The 17,615-nt window shown below is 34.4% G+C and overlaps 1 protein-coding gene across 2 annotated transcripts in view; it reads left to right on the top strand.

The window, feature by feature from the left end:
* The first annotated feature begins 2,341 nt into the window (after positions 1-2,341).
* The window catches only part of LOC140437188 (parathyroid hormone/parathyroid hormone-related peptide receptor-like), a 42,155-nt gene continuing 26,881 nt past the window's right edge, over positions 2,342-17,615 (top strand). Inside the window, exon 1 of one of the 2 annotated variants that reach the window (XM_072526540.1) lies at positions 2,342-2,714. In XM_072526540.1, the coding sequence (XP_072382641.1) occupies positions 2,532-2,714 (183 nt within the window). In that variant the 5' untranslated portion in view covers positions 2,342-2,531. Of the gene's footprint in view, positions 2,715-5,491; positions 5,552-17,615 lie in introns of those variants that run through there. The other variant, XM_072526541.1, reaches the window with a different exon arrangement.

Raw genomic sequence — 17,615 nt, forward strand, 5'->3', positions numbered from 1 at the left:
TTTAATTACTGTTCAGAGGTAATAGTGAACACTATTACATCGCTCCTTACTTCACGTCTGCTTCACGATCATCTCTCTCTATACACCCTAAAATAGACAGTCTACCCAGTCCCTTAGGCTCGGTATCAGTATTTTGGTCCACTGGGCAATATATTCTGTGTCGTGTCACTCTTCTTGCCATCTTTCCATTGATCTTTTTCTATCTTCTTTTTTTTATAGCTATTGTCAAATGCTCTCTTCACCCATAGAGATGTCTCCTTTCTACTGCTAACACAGGCAGAGGAACACAACACGTGATAGCCCAGAAGGGCGCCACAGATACAGTCCTGTAGGTGCATGCTACTCGCAATAGACTCGTTCTGTCTACTTTTATCATGAGCCTTATATTAGGTATCTATATCTAAATATAATAAAAACTATTCTTAATTATTGTGTATTCATTATTGTGTATATTTACAATAATTATTGTATTCTACATACTTAAAGTGGTAATTTAATTATTAAATTAGCGTTTTGGATTATTTGTATTGTATGTGACAGTGTAAGACAAGTTACATTATATTCTCCCACTATTCTTTAGAGATTTTTTACTTTATATGCCTTGGGAGGGGTTTTAATCCCTAAACCCCCTTTTAAGATGCGCCACAGGTCTCCATATTGTGTTCCAAGCGCTTTTCTACTGTTTGTTTTAGACAGAACACATTGTCTATACTCTATACAATACCGACACGACCAGTACGAAAGCCACTCTGATCTATAGGGTCTTCACAACAATCTTTAATTCAGCTTTTAATTATCTTCCCTTAAATTCTACAGATTTAATTGGTTACACTAAGCCGTAGGTAGTTCTTACAATCCTTTCTGTCTGTCGCCTTTATTTCTGTATAGATTGTTAAGATAGAGCTGATATAGTTTGTCAGGGCCATATTTAATCAGTTCTATGGGTACTCCCCCGGTCCTGGAGCCTTCCCATATTTGAGTCCTTTGTTGCTAACCATTTATTATACACATCGTTTTTCTTCCCCACAAGATATTCTATTTCTTTATTCCACCATTCATTTCTAATCTTTATATTATCCACTTCTCCAATAGCTTCCATTGCAGCTTCGTCAAAAGCTCTCGCGATTTCGTTGTACGTGTTAATTGGTGAGAGATAACAACATTGTGTACCTACTTTTAAATTCAACTTCATTCGATACAGAAACTGGGTAAACTCATTTTCAAAACCTTGTAGATTATAATTTTTTGTTGAAATGTTTTGCAGTATCATTGAACTTTCATTTACATTTTGTCGTTGGCTTCCTTTAAATATAAACAGTAGTGACGCTTTAAGTAAATGGTGATCAGATTCGTCGGATTCTAACGTTATTAATCTTTATTGCAGAGTTGTGCAACAAAAATCAGGGGGTGATTCTGCATGAAACAAAAGTGACAGTTTGAATTTTTCTTATTATACAAACTGATGATTTATTTATTGCTATGAAATCGGTTGAGATATGCAAATAAAATTTTGTGTATTTTAAGATGTAGTTATTAATATTAAGAATTGTATATTCATCATTGGCGCGCATGCGAGTAATGGTCTTAATTTTTTTAGAAAAAAAAATGCACCACTAAGGTTAGGAAAAAATATCATTCATTTTGACCGGTTTAATTGTATTTATGATTTGGATATAGTTTTAATATTTTTCCAATCAACTATTTAAAACTAAATATCACCCCCTTTTAATGCAGATTTTCTTTGTTCAACGTATTTTTTTAATTTAAAGTTAAACATCCATAGCAAACAATAACACGTAAACAGAAATTGTATTCTCATTGTAAATAAAATAGTTATTAACAAACTCTCGGACAAGACTGGGCAACAGTAATATATATTCTTTATCTATGTGGGCAACGATGTTTTGAGTTTACTAAAGTCGTGCATCTCTGCCTTGAACTTCCTTTCCTTTCATCTGTGCACCTTGCGGTTCTTCGATATTTTAGGCTAGTTTACCGCCTTTACACTTATCATTTAAAAGACTGATAGCGATTCTCAGGTATTTTTTTTTCTGATGAGGTATAGAAATCATCAGCTAGGAAGAACCAATGCCGCTCAAAAATTTGTGATAGCAAAAGGTAGATTTAAATATAAAGGAATCTAGTGCCCTATCTACCCTATCTAATTAATATAATACTTTCCTTTATTTTACTTCTATTGCATTTCTTTAATTGTTTTCAAATCAATGTTGTAACTAAGACAATTTTATTGAGTAAAAACTACTTATTTTTTTCATGTTAGTAGTGGACGAACGATAATGTGTATGTATATTCTTCTTAAAAATAATGAAATATTATTGTAATTTAAGACGAGTGGTAAAAATATTGATAACAGACAGGCTGTTTACATGATTGAATTCAATTCATCTCTGTCATGGCACGAATAAACACATTAATACATTATTAAATCACGCCCAATATTAACTTACGTTCTTTCAATTTTCTTAACACACCGTCACTTTAGATCGTCGAGCTTTTGAACAATACTCAACATGAACAGTACAGATGTCATACTTAGCTTGAGAAAAAAATGCTTTAGTACACACCAGAAAAATTTGACGAATCATGGCATGTGCCGAAGAGTATTTGATGGGTTTCTATGCTGGCCTCCTACAAATGCCGGAGAATTGGCGGTACAGAACTGCTCTTGGGATATCTTAGAGTCCACTGAACAGGTGAGTTTAGATAACTTGGAAGAAAAAGATTAATATAGTATGGCAAATATGTTTAGTTATTTTATATTACAGGGCTAAAATTTTTAATTAAATTAAAAGAAAAATATAACGCGCCAAAATATAAAAAGGATTTTTCGTAATGCTCTGTTGTATTATATACACTTTATATACCTATTGTAATTAGTGTATTATAAGTGCTGATATTTTAAAAATTTCAAATCCATATAGTAATACAGCTTTACCTTTGTGCTAAAGATTGTTAATTTGGTTTAGTTGGGTAAATCCAGGATTTTCATATGTTAAGCATATTGTACATATTACGAACTTTATTAATTCTTTTATGTTCATCATTTTCTGTACCAGTCAATTATGCTACCCCGATATACAAATTCCACCACTCACTCAATTTTCTGGTTGCTAATCATAATAAGTTGGTTATTTCTAGTGCCAAATTGCATTTCTTTGGTTTTGTTGCTGTTTATTTCTGGACCAACCTTATTTGATTCTTCTTGTAATCTTTGTACTTAAAATTGCATATCGTGTTTTGGACATGCAACTCCATTTTGGTAAATTAAGAGTTGACCTTGTTACAATGTTGAATAGTAGGGTGATAAAACACAGCCCTGTTTTACTCCGTTTAGCACAGCTATTTGGTTAGGTGTTATGCCGTGGTGTAGGACTTGGCTTTCTGTATCACTGTAGTTCTGAGTTCTTTGATGAGATTTATTATTTAGTCCTATTTCCTGTAGTGCTTTCTATATGGGTGTATGTGTGAGCGTATCGAATGCTCTCTTGACGTCCACAAAGCAAATGAAGAGTGCAGAGTTGAATTCCTGCAACTATTTTACGATTACTCTAAGAAGTGTTAATTCGGTGTATGCATGATCAGTTTAGTCAGAAACCAGCTTGTTCTTTCCTAAAAATTGGTTAGACACTGTCTGTCAATCAGTTATTTAAAATGATGGCTGTAAATTTATTTACGGTATTCAGAAGTATGATTCCTCTTTAGGTTTCACAATATCTTTTGTGGGCTTTTTGTGACACCAGCATATAAGTCCCGTTTTCCATTCTTTGGAGAAATTTTCCTCTCTCCAAGTCCTCCTCAAGAGTAATTTGATTCTAAAATTTTGATAAATCTGTATAAAGATCTGTTCAGATATTTTTACAACTGTTAAGTGTATCGTGTCTTAATAACTAGATTGAGACAGTAACTGAAATTTTAAGTTTTTCTTCATTAGTTTCAGTGCACAAAGTACATTTCTGCTCCTGTTGTTAAACTCATATATCGTTTAAGATTATTAGTTAACCACCAGCATTTACAAGTATTGTTGTGGAGCTAGTATATATTTGTGTAGGTATATATTTATATGTTAAGTATTTTTTGACACCATTTATCTCTATTTTCAGCCATTTGAATGCAATTGTTCACAGATGTGCCTGAAATTTGTGATTTTTGATCAGTATAGATAGATAGATAGATAAATAGATAGATTTAATGAGGTGGAATTTAGCTTATTCCACTGTGACCTTTTCAGATCAGAATCGTTTCAGATCTATTATGGTCCTCTAATCGTAGATTACATTTTCTAGCCTGACCCTTTTTATAAGGTCTAATAGCTACGAGACTGAACCTTCCATGTAGCTTTTTTCCGGTGGCTTTTTTCGCTAATGTAAAGAACCGCACATTTGACACTGACACAAAATGTGCTCTGCTGTTTCTTCCTCTAGGTAACAGAATCTGCATAGGTCATCATCTACCAATCCCATTAGCTTCAACTGCCTATTCAGCTTGCAGTGCCCTGTTAACAGACCTATTATGACTTTGACTGTTTTTCTGTCTTTGCTTATTAGGTCTACTGTAAATTTTGGCGAATGTTATCTAATGAACTGTTTCCCCTGTCTTTGTCCTCTGAATTCATTCAGGACAGTCAGGACAAATTTGATGTGTGTTACCCAGCTGTTCTTGTTACTGCTTTTGCAACGTCGTAGAAGGGTTCCAGTCCAATAAATGGCATTAGTGAGTCTTGTTTGGCCATTTCATCTACTTTTTCATTGCCCTTATGACCCTCGTTTCTTGGTACCTAGGCTACCCTAACCTTGCTATGGTCTCCTAGTTTATTTAAGACACTCACATAATCTCGTACTAGCTTAGCTTGATCAACATAACGTGTGGGTGACTTTCCTTTTGGTTTTTCTTTAACTTTCCCTGTACTATTAGCTTTTCCAGTGAATCTTTTTCCTTCTCACAATTTTTTTAACATCCAATGTTTATTGCAATCTGTCTCATTACAAACAATAAGTAATATGTATACTTTATATGTACAATAACACAGTGGAAAGCCACCCAGTGACGAGTACCCAGATAAGACATATAATATTATAAATTTAATCTAAGACATATCAATTAATTTAAACAAGAAAGTTTAATACAGATAAAGAAGACTGACAACAAATATGAGTACTACTGGTCTGTTCTTATTAATCTTTTTTCATGTGAAATGTTGAGCAAATCCGTGGAGAGTGAATTTGGATGGCAAGATAGTCTGGTCTTGTATGCAGAGTTTACAGCAGATATGGCTTTGCTAACGTCATATACCAAGGGGTATTGCAGATCTGGCGCAGAACTTTCGATTGGAATCGTTGTTGTCGAAGTTTTTGTATGTTGGTATTACTGGCTGTATTAAAATACATTTATAAATTAGAAGTTTGTTCTCCATGCTAAGATTTGATTTTCGACTCATGTACCAATACATTTTCCTGTAGATTAAGCTGAATTGAAGGCGCTTCTTCCAGATGTGGATGCCCCGATTAAGTTTGCTATGCAAATGAATTCCCAGGTAATTATAAACAGTATTAACTGGTAGTGGAGTGTTGTTTATAGAAACATGTAAAACGTCACCTTTTTTTTAAGTAAAAGTTATTTGTCTTGATTTTAAACTGTTGAGTTGGACTCAGCTGAACCATAGTTTCATCCAGCTCTCTAGTTTAAGCAGGCGATTTTGCAATATCTGGGATGCTTCAGTTGCTGTAGAATTTGAAGGTATGATAACTGTGTCATCGGCATATGTAGCGATTGTTGTATTGGTCGTAATTGGGAGATCTGATGTGTATAGAGGGTGGGTCCTAGTACGCTTCCTTGTGGAACTCAGGGACATATTGGAAACAGGTTAGTGATTTCCCCACCTCCTTTGACTTGAAAAAATCGATCTGTCAGGTAGGATCCTAAAAATGAACTTATGGGATGATAAAATATGGATTTAATTTTGGAGATAAGACCTACATGCTGTCTCTCAAGCATAGAGAGTCTCTCTAGAAATGCATTACTGCCATATAAATAAGTTCCAGTCTTCTCAGAAAAAGTCATTTAAACCCTTTGGATATAAGAGGCCAATTATTTGGATATAAGCCAATTCGTCAAACAGCTCGACGATTACCACAGGCTAAAAGAGAGGAAGCTGAAACGATTGTTCAGGAAATGAAGAAAGACGGGCTGATAGAACCTTCTACGAGCCTGTGGGTCTCTCCGGTGGCCCTGGTTAAGAAGAAAGACGGAACGACGAGGTTCTGTGTGGATTATCGTTTGCTGAACAACGTTACCAAGAAAGATAGTTATCCTCTGCCTCGGATCGACGATACATTGGACACATTGGCTGGAAGTAAATTGTTTTCTACTTTGGATTTTAAGTCTGGATACTGGCAGGTAGAAATGGACTCAGTAGATAAAGAGAAGACAGTCTTCACCACAGGATCTGGATTGTGGCAATTCAACGTTATGCCATTTGGACTCTCTAATGCTCCTGCGACATTTGAGAGGCTTATGGAAAATATGTTGAGAGGGTTATCTTGGAAAAGATGCCTGGTTTATCTAGATGACATAATCGTCTTGGGGGAGACATTTGAAGACCATCTGAAGAATTTCAAAATCGTTTTTAATCGACTTAAAGCTGGCCAATTGATGTTGAACCTCAAGAAGTGCCAGCTATTTCAAGGTAAAGTCAATTATCTGGGTCATATAGTCAGTAAAGAAGGAGTGGCCGTGGATAAGACAAAAATCGATTCCGTTAAGGAATGGCCAGAACCAACTGACAAACATCAAGTGAAAAGTTTTCTTGGACTATGTACTTACTACCGGAGGTTTATTAAGAAGTTTGCAGATATCGCTAAGCCATTAACGCGACTTACAGAGGAAGCAAGAGATTACCGCTGGGATACAGACTGCCAAAATGCCTTTGAGACCTTGATGAAAGTATTTAATCACAGCACTAATTTTAGGGTATCCACTGCCAGAAGGAGAGTTTATCTTAGATACAGATGCAAGTAATGTGGGAATTGGAGGAGTGCTATCTCAGATTCAAGGAAGACAGGAAAGAGTTCTTGGACGCCTACTAAGATAAGGGAAGAACAAGAGAAACATCCAGTTGTACAGAAAATTCGAAAATGGAAAGAGGAAAACCGTCGACCACCTTGGCAAGAAATATCAAACCTATGCTCAGTAGTTAAGACGTATTGGGCCCAGTGGGACTCATTTATCATGGAAGATAGCTTGCTCAAACGAGTACTGGAAAATGATGACGGTTCGGAGAAGAGAAGACAGTTGGTGATCCCAAAGAGCAGAATAGCCGAAGTACTTCATCAGTTAAAAGACAGTCCATCAGGAGGGCATTTCGGTGTAAAGAAAACCCTTCAGCAAATTCGGGAACGGTTTTATTGGATGAACAGTTCCGACGACGTAAAAGACTGGTGTAAGAAATGTACTATTTGTGCTACGAGTAACGGGCCTTACCGAAAAAGGAGCGAGAAAAAAGCTCATATGAGACAATATAATGTTGGAAGCCCGTTTGAAAGAATAGCTTTGGATATTACTGGGCCATTTCCAGAAAGTGAAAATGGAGGCAAGTACATGTTGGTAGTAATGGATTACTTCACTAAGTGGATCGAGATTTACGCACTTCCAGACCAGAACGCCGCCACCATTGCAGATAAGTTGATCAAAGAATATATCAGCCGATTTGGAGTGCCTTTGGAGATCCATAGTGACCAAGGAAGGAACTTCGAAAGCGATCTATTCCAAGGAATATGTGATAGACTAGGCATGAAGAAAACAAGAACTACAGCATATCATCCGCAATCTGATGGTATGGTAGAACGGATGAATAGGACAGTTGGCAAGTATTTGACAAAGATGGTGCCCGATCATCAGCGAGACTGGGACCAATATCTTCCGTTCTTCACAATGGCCTACAGATAGCAGGTGAAGATTATGTGATCGAATTACGAAGAAGAATGGACGATGTACACGAGTTGGTCCGTTTCCATCTTCAGATCGTTAGCGACCGAATGAAGAAACGGTACGATACGCAAGCCGAAAAGGGGTGCTTTAAGAAGCACGACAAAGTCTGGCTCCATAATCCCAAGAAGCGAAAAGGTTGTTCTCCCAAGTTGTAGCAGTTTTGGGAAGGTCCATACCTCATTATAAAGAAGATCAACGATGTCATCTACCGAATAAGCAAGATTCCGAGGGGAAAGCCGATGATAGTACACCATAACCGGCCGGCGTCTTTCGAAGGTGACCATGACGTAGATGAAAAAGTGAAGTAAACCAAGTCCAAGATGTGTCTGACCTCACGTTTGAGGAATTCATGGGTGCCTATGGAGGTACCGGTAAAGCAAGACATGGTGTTACCACTGAAGAAAAGCAAGATCTACTCGCGCTTCCAGATGACTACTCGCTGGCCCTTACCATCCCGGCCAGTATCAAAGACGCACCAGGGTTGGCATCTGTCATTCGAAGTAAGTTCGGTCGAGTTGAAGAACTTCAATGCCAAGTGTCAGCTGCCGGGAAAGCCTTGAAACTTCAAGATGCATCACGTTACCTTTTCTACCTGGTAACAAAAGACACTGCCGTGACCAACCTACCTACCGAGATGTATGGGAAGCCTTACTTCAGTTGAGAGAGTACATACTAGAGTCCGACGTGCAAAAGTTAGTCATGCCAAAGTTGGAGTGTTGCCAATTAGATTGGAGGGTTATCCGAAATATGGTGGAGGAGATCTTTAAAGACACCGAAGTCCATGTGTTAATCTATTGCAATCCGCATAGTTACTGGTGCGGAGAGAAAACCGTCCCTTGTCATTTTTATACAACTGGAAGTTGTAAAAGTGGGTCCAGTTGCCGATACCAGCATACCGTTCCAGTTTCAGTCCCGACAAGGTTTCAGGAGGAACCATCTTTTAAGAGGGGGCAATGTTACGATAAATATGACTCATATTTAACCTGTAAACAAGAATTTTCTAGTAGTTTCCCCTACGATAAAACCGGTCTACTTTCCATGCCGTTCGAGATAGTTCAGGGGTCAGTACAGGTCAACATCCGTCCGCTTCAAAGGGACTCCAAAACAACGGTTGATAAATATATGTATATAGAGGAATTTTTATTGTGTTAGTTAGTCTGAATAATAATATCGAGTCGAGTTTTGAAATGTAACGCGCGTATTGTCGGGAATATAAATTGTAATAAATGTTGTAAATAAATTATATAATTATAGTGTAAAATAAATTAGTGTAATATTGTATAAATAAAGACTTTATTAAACTAAGTGTTTTTTTTTATAAAAAACATTTAGTTAATATTTTTTTAATAAATAAAATTAATAAATTAGATTAATAAACTCAGTTCAGTAGATATCAGAGACATTTAAGATCAAATATTTTATCTATTCTTTTCATTAACTTATGTACTACTATTTCTAAATTGTTTTGTATGTGTTAAGGAATTGTTGTCTCTATTACATAAGTCTCAACTGTAGTAGATGTATTTCTATTATCTCTTCTTGCAACAATTTTCGCATAGCTGATAGTTGGTTAAGTGATTGACGGATGTACAGCACGAGGTGGTTTTTTTTTTTTCGAAGTGTTGGACATTTTTTTCTGCAGCTCTTTGTATACTGAACATCTCTTGTAGCTAGCAGGATGATTCGCTAGACAATTTACATATTGAACATCTTTTATATTCTTTTATTTTGGACATTGAGAATATAGGTGATCGCCTTCGTGATATAAAAATAAACTGGTGGTTTTGTATATATATATATATATATATATATATATATATATATATATATATATATATATATATATATTTATATATATATATATATATATATATATATATCTTTATTATTATTGTGAGTACCCAGGTCTATATTAAATATTGGCAGATCTTCCTTTGTGCTTCTTTGCTTAATGTTGGAGTTATTCAGTGGTGTACGTTCGTACACTAGGAACGGTTTTTTTAATGTTATCTGGATCTTTTAAAGGGTGTAAATTACGTATAATAACCCGGAATCCACGGTTTTGTTTTAGTTGGTATGTATGGTACTAAGAATTTTTTTCTGCTTAAGATTTTACAATTAATGAATAGATTTTGGATTAGTCAGCTTAAACTTTAATTAAGTAGGTTGTTAGCAAAACATTTTAAAGAATATTTACCTGGAATTATCTGCTGTAGTAATTCCTGTAATGGTTTATTACACTCGACATTTTTTATAAATGTAGGTGGTGGCTGTTCATGTCTTTGGTCTTCCAGCATTTTAACCTCTTCACGAGATTTATCATTTTCAAGTACCTCGTATCTACTGAATACAGAGTTGAGATGTATGAACACAATTTTGCTCAACCAATAATGTTTGAGTGTAGGTTGTTTGGTGTTTTTCAATTCAACACTATCATGAATTCTTACAATTGGCCAAAATATCTCATGATGTTCTTCTGAATAGTTTTGCGTTCAGTGATGTTGAGATCGCAAGGATTGAGGATATTGGTACGTTTCTGGGTTTATGGTATTCTTAGCATTTGTCTTCAAGTGAACGTTTTGAAAGCATCGATTTAACAATAGGAAATATTAGTGTCCTAACAAGCATTATTTTTGTAATTTTGTAGATTCCGTGATCTTTCTGTACTCTCTGGAATTTGGCGAAGACAGTTTTGACCGTAGAGATTTTTATTATTATTTCTTTTTGTTGGAGATTTTTACACTTAGGTATATAAATTCGTTTATGATCTCAATTCCACCAACACTTGCCAGGACTATCTTTCTTTTGATCTACTAATTACCATGATTTTACTCTTTGATATATTGATTTAAAAACCCATTTCATGACTTATTTCACTCACCTTTGACATTATTCGGCGATTTCTTCTTTTGATGTAGCCCCAATCAAGTACACTGAAAAATTAAAAGAAGGAGAAGTTGTAAATCGTAAGGTGATTGAAAGGGATTATTTACCCAAAAGTTATTGTCCGATAATGTGAAACAATTCTTCTTTTTTGAAATAACTATCATTAAAAAATATATATGCAGGGTGTTTCACGATGAGTTTTCACTATCTATATATCGGAAACTGCTTACACAATATTTATAAAAATTGGTTTATGGGGATACCGAGTTACCACGTACTTAAAGAAAATATTTTGAAAGACAGGCCACTTTCGGTAATACCGGAAATTAACAACAACTTTGGTATTTTAAATATAATACCCTGTATATTATTGCATTTTTAGATTCTAGACAAAAGTAAAAATTGACAATCTATATATCATCAAACATGTCGTGTAAATATGCTGAGCAACACGCATAAAGTTATGGGGAGGTGCATTATTTTGCTGATACCAAGCTGAAGCTGTCACTCCATTTTCTAAAGTATGTAACTCCGGTGGTATGGCTGTGTCTAATAGGTGGCAATATCTTTCATCATTTAAATTTTCATCATAAAATTTTAATGCTAGAATTTTATCGTCTTTTATTGTGTAACGATAAGACTACCAAAAAAAATTGAAATACAGTTATAAAAATAATACCTCAATCAACCATGGGAGCTTATCGTCTATGCTTCGCCTAGCTCAGTATCTCAAGTGTGTTCACCTTGTCTTAAACTAGGAATCAAACCATGAACCCTTAGCTGATAGCAAATAAAACAAATTTTAACTAATCATATTTATTAAAAATAGGAAACAATCAACCCTGCCAATGCTTAACAATAAATATAGTGAGGGTGATACTTAAGGCAACGATGGCATCAATGGGCTGCTTGTGTATCCTGCCAATTAGACGGTTAGGTCCTCCTGTGAGCTGCAGTTATACCATGTGAGTGACTCCCAATTAAGTGGTTAGGTCTTCCAATGGTCAATAAATTTTCATAATACGGCCAATAAAGTCTGGAATACGGTTAATTAATTCAGCCAATAAAATTTGGAATACGGCCAATAAACTAAAATACAAGAAACAGCTCGTATTAGAGACACATCATAAAGGGTTTAATTTGGTTACAATTTACAAAATTACAATTAAACTAATAGCGGATGGCAAGGATAAAATGAAATATAATTATCATTACTTAGTTTAATTCTGTTAACGAGTCCTACATGCATATAATTGAAAAAACGTGCTTTCAAAAGAAGTGAGGTTACGAATATTGAAAATGCTGTCAAAATTATAGAATACAGATTACAATGAAAGAACTCAACCCAAGAGAATGTTGCAAACCATAAAATGAAGCTTATAATAATTTTTGCCTTCTTTTATAAATTTTAAAAACAGGCAAACAATTATATTCCTACTACGTTAGAAAAGTTGATTGACAGAAAGTAGGGAAACTAAACTGAAGTTAGCACAGATGTCATAGGATGTTTCTATATGATGGAATTAGCTTTTCTGTCAACATAGAACAGAGTACTTAGTCTACCGGACAGAGAGAGAGAAGGAAAATATTTATTCTACCGGAGAGAAAGAAAAGAAAGACAAAGGGCGCCAACTACTTTTTAAAGAAAGAATTAAAAAAAAACGAATCTAAAGGCAGGAATTAATAAATTAATAAAGAAATTAAAATAAAATAATTATTTAAATATAAATTAATAAAGATGTGACGTTTATAACATTACAATTGCACAAAAAGCATTAAAACTTCAACTATTTTGGAATTTACGTTCTCTACATGGATTTTCATCAGATCAATTATGTCGATTAAATAATTCATTTTTGCTAAACTTTGGTTCATCAGACCATATAACTTTTTTTATGAAGTTTTCATCCTCTTGGGTTTTCATTAAAAATCTTTCACAGAATTCTACCCTTCGAGAAAAATCACACAATAATTGTAAGTGTTGCATCAAATGATTTAAAAATGGTTTCCATTTGAGTTTTTTTAATGCGATGAATTGTTCTCGTCGACAAAGTAAGATCTCTTTCACAATTTCTAAGCGAGACATTTGGAGAGACTGTAAAATAACCCAAAACATTAATTTCGTTTATGTCATTGTCCACTAGTAGTTTATTTTTATTAATTATTGTCTTAAATTGACCAAACTGAGAGCAGTTTTTAAACAATCTTCTTACAATATCACCAGTTGCATTTGGTCGATTTAGAGATCTTTCTACGAAAATACAACAAATCCGTTTAACAATTACGTTACACTCGGCGTAAATAATAATCATATATAAAAAATGATCATTAGTAAATCCTAAATTTGCCATTATTTACTATGATATACAAACTGATAAAGAAAACTGTCAGAGCAATACATATAAACAATTAACGTTCTAACTATCAAATCTTTAGAAGCCATGACCTACCCTTTACTAATATTGAAATAAGTTTTGTTATGTTTCAACTTAGATAATGAAATATCTCAAAAGTGGTTGAATTTAGATATAGGGAAATACACACGAATTGGCTTAAAAAAATACAGCAGAAAATGTAATACTAAAGCATGTTTAAAATTTCTTCAAGTATTCCTCTCAGAAAATTACTTTCACGTCGACTTTGTCCACGAACTTTACTGGACCCATTAGAAATAACCCTTAAGCAATGGTCGATTTACCACGCCTGCTCGTAACAACGAAATTTATTACAGTATGTGTTCCTTTCTCTTATTATTTTTCTTTAGCTAAATAGAAACTCTTTCTCTTAACAAAGAAGTTCGTTCCTATTGTCGAACAACACAGCATATTTTCTAAGAAAAGCTGGGATGTGACTCTTCTATGAAATAATCTTTTCAGTCAGGAGAAAGTAGGAAAGATGGGAAAGAAGACCGCACCGGACTTGTCAATTAAGTACCATTTTCGCTTGGCACTCTCCACTACTCCAACTTTTTTTTATCCCTTGCTGGTCTAAATATCGAAAATCGAATTCATTTTCGTTGTGGTTCCTGTTACATGTGGTGGTGTTCATTAAACGGCGCGGCGGTAAGTGTAATTTCAATTCACCATTATCCATCTATCTTCATACAGCAGTCCTATAGTAAATTTTCTTCCTTGTCGTGCAGACGTCCTCCAATTCAATGACACTGAGTCAATTCTGTTTGCCGTTTCCTCCATCCATTCAGTTCAGTCTACTCTATTCTAGTTTAGTCTATTCTGAGGATTGATCTGATGTATTACCTGTACCTACATTGATTTGATGATTAATGTGCTGATTAATCCATGGTAATTCGGTACCTTACTTACATTATCTACGCTGCTTGTGACGTCCCAATACATTACTTGTGGTGCAACCTGTCAAGTGCCTTTTTCGACGATCGTTCTATGAAAGAATGATATTACCTGTGACTACCTGCCGCCGACTGTAAGTACAATATCGAATTCTTTAATTATGAGTAGCCGAGATTTTTATGATTCAACGATCATCTTTTCTCCGGTGCTACCTAAACCGTTAGGAAAGGATTTATGACTCAAGTTCAGTGCCTTTATTTTATTCCCGCGTGATTATCCTAACCGTACCTTACCTTTCTCGTTATCTTATTTTATATGTCGTAGGTTTCCCTGTTCCATTAAAAATAGGGTGGTGTCCAATTAACTTCCCTTCTGTTTATCTTCTAATTTCTCTTCTCTTTATCTTCAGGACTCCACTAACTAATTCTTTATACTTGAGCCCAAAAGAACCCCGACCAAGATACCTCTACCAGACTGAAGTCCGAGCCTAGTGCCGTTTCCTGGATAACCTCCATTCTGTCCATAAAGAGGGTACAATACAATACAGGGTGTTTTATTTAAAGTAAGCAACTTATAAATGATTAATTTGTGTATGTTAACAACAAGTTTAAAACACACTGTATGAAATATCAATAAGTTGGACACATTGAGTGAACGGGCAAGCGCCTGTTGTTTACTGGTTACAATTTTACTTCACTAGCCCTGTTATTAATAGAGATATCGTTATTCAATGGAGGCTAAGATTTTTTCAAAATTCTGAAAAAAGTCGAAATATCTCGAAAATACTTCATTTTTGGTATAGTACATTGTACACAAATTTTATCTAAAATTTCATGTAAAATTTGAAAATACAATAAAAAATATTAGGTTCTATTTAAAATAACAAAGTTGATATCTACTTCCGGTATAACCGGATGTACCATATTCAGGACCACATTAAATTGAACTCAATATTATCGAAAATCTACACCTTCGAAATTTCAGATTTTTAACATATCTGTATCCGCCATTACTTTTAATCAAAACTTGTCGCGCCACACCCTGTATATCTAAATTAAGTTACCTCTTTTTTATACGGTGATTATGCCATAGGGTAAATAAATACTGTTAAGTGTGGCCCACCTTGAATATTTCTACTCATTCATGTTTCGACTATAATTTAGAAAACTTCTTTTACCTCCCACTTAATGAAATTTTACTTTATCTTAGGATACAGTTTTTCCTATTTCCTATTATGTTTAATAACTTCACTGACGATATATCCCTACCCACTATTAGACATATAGGTTAAGCTCATTTAGAATATTGTTTAATTTTTAGTTATCTACTATTTGTTTATGCCAAATTGAGATCAGTTATTTCCAAAACGAGCAAATTTACCATTTCCAAAATATATTTGTTGATAATAACAGCTTACTCAATGTCATGAGAAAAATGTTAATAATATAAATGGTGAATAGCAACATGATTTGATAAATATTTTATTATTAGAGTTTATATAAATTAAGCAAAATATATCACAAGGAAATATATACAATACTATTAGTTTACCAGGACCGGTATTAGGATAAGAGGAATATATTTTTATTGCGTACCGAAAAGGCTTACTTTGCTCTACTTCTTATATTCCTACATAGTTTGAAACAAGTATGTTGTAGACAAATAGGTTGTATCACAAACTAATCGAAACCTTAATATATGAAAGAGGTACATAACTTAAAGATTTTTAATGTTAATTTATAAAAACAAAATTATTTGTATACATATATCTTTTTAAACATTTTACTGGGGCAACGTAAGATCGATTATTGGGTTACTTGGTTTAAAAAATCTATACTATTTCATAATAAAATAAGTCAAAAAAGATTTTTTTTTCGCCTATAATTAAATGTTTCAAATTAGTGAAAAGAGAAATAGGTAATGAAACGAAACAAAATATTTCTTATTTCCATTAAAAGTTAAAAAATATAACATACTCCTCTACTTTTCGATGATTAGAATAATTCCATTATTGCTGACACTTTATCTTCCGTATTGGGCAAATTGCTTTTCCTCTTTCTTTTCTCTTGCTAGTTAATCAAAATCAATCTCATTCGAAGAAATATCGTCTATCTAGAGTTGAGCCGAGGAATCAAGATCATTATTCGCAAGTTCGACAGAAGTAAGAACCCCAGCCGCGTACCGGCTGGAACGTTCAGTTTGTCCTTTATTTTTCTTCTTATTTCTCTTTATAAGCAATTCTACTTGTTCATTAGCGGATTAATACCTCTACCGAAGGTTGTCACTCTTTTTTTGCGCAGTCGTCCTATACTTCTTCTACCGATTGGTGATTTATCTTTTGCTATTTTGACTACACGGGTCTACACCATTCTGCTTACATGATTATTATATTCTTTTTTCTGCTTAGTGTCCATTAGTTTATACACCGTACGTTACATTTTCTTCTAATTTCTTCACTCCTCTTTCGATTGCTTAGCGTATTTCCTGTAATTCTTCTCAGTACTCTCAGCTCTGACGTTTCCAGTAGTCTTTATGTTGTGGCTGTGTCGGGTCTTGTTTCTGATGCATATGTCATTATTGGTCTTGCACTTGTTTTATAAATTCTTGACTTCATCTCAGTATTGTTATGTCGGTTTCGCCATTTAGTGTTATTTAGGCATCCTGCCAGTCTGTTTGCTTTTTTTTTACTTGATCGCTCATTTCTTTGTTCAGGTTTTTATAGCTGGACAGTGTAATTCCAAGGTATTTTATTTCCATAGTTATTTAATACTAATAAAATAGATTTCTATTTTATATCTGATTGTTTTTTTTGCTGATTACTATTGTTTTAGTTTTCTGTGTTGACATTAACATATTAAATCCTTTTGAATGGCTCTCTGAAAAACACGACGAACTTACACCTAGCACCTGGATGGTATGCTATTGGCTAGGACCATCTTGCACTAAAGTCAAGGCTCATGCAGCATCCGTTGCTATTAATGTCATTTTATTACAATTAAAAAATTTGAACTCAAAACGTTTTAATACCAAATTGGCCTGGTTGTTAAAATCAAGATGATAAGAAATTAATTTTGAACTTAATTTTTTGACAAAAACATAAATTCCTATTGTTTATAAGAAATGCCATAAAAAAAATTAAAAATGTAAGTATAAAAATTAGTCATCATCAGTTGGCGCTACAGCCCTTCGTGAGCCTTGGCCTGCTTCAAAACATTCTTCCATCCTTCCCTATCGAGAGTCTGTCTTCTCCAGCTCATCACTCCAATCTCCCTCAGATCTTCCTGTACATCGTCCAGATATCTGAGTTTAGGTCGCCCCCTTCTTCTTCTTCCAACCGGCCGGTTTAGCATAGTTATTTTAGTGGGATCACTCTCATCCATCCGCATAACGTGGCCCACCTTAGGCGGTTTATTTTGA

This window comes from Diabrotica undecimpunctata, chromosome 3 (assembly GCF_040954645.1).
Source record: "Diabrotica undecimpunctata isolate CICGRU chromosome 3, icDiaUnde3, whole genome shotgun sequence".
Taxonomy (NCBI): Eukaryota; Metazoa; Arthropoda; class Insecta; order Coleoptera; family Chrysomelidae; genus Diabrotica; species Diabrotica undecimpunctata.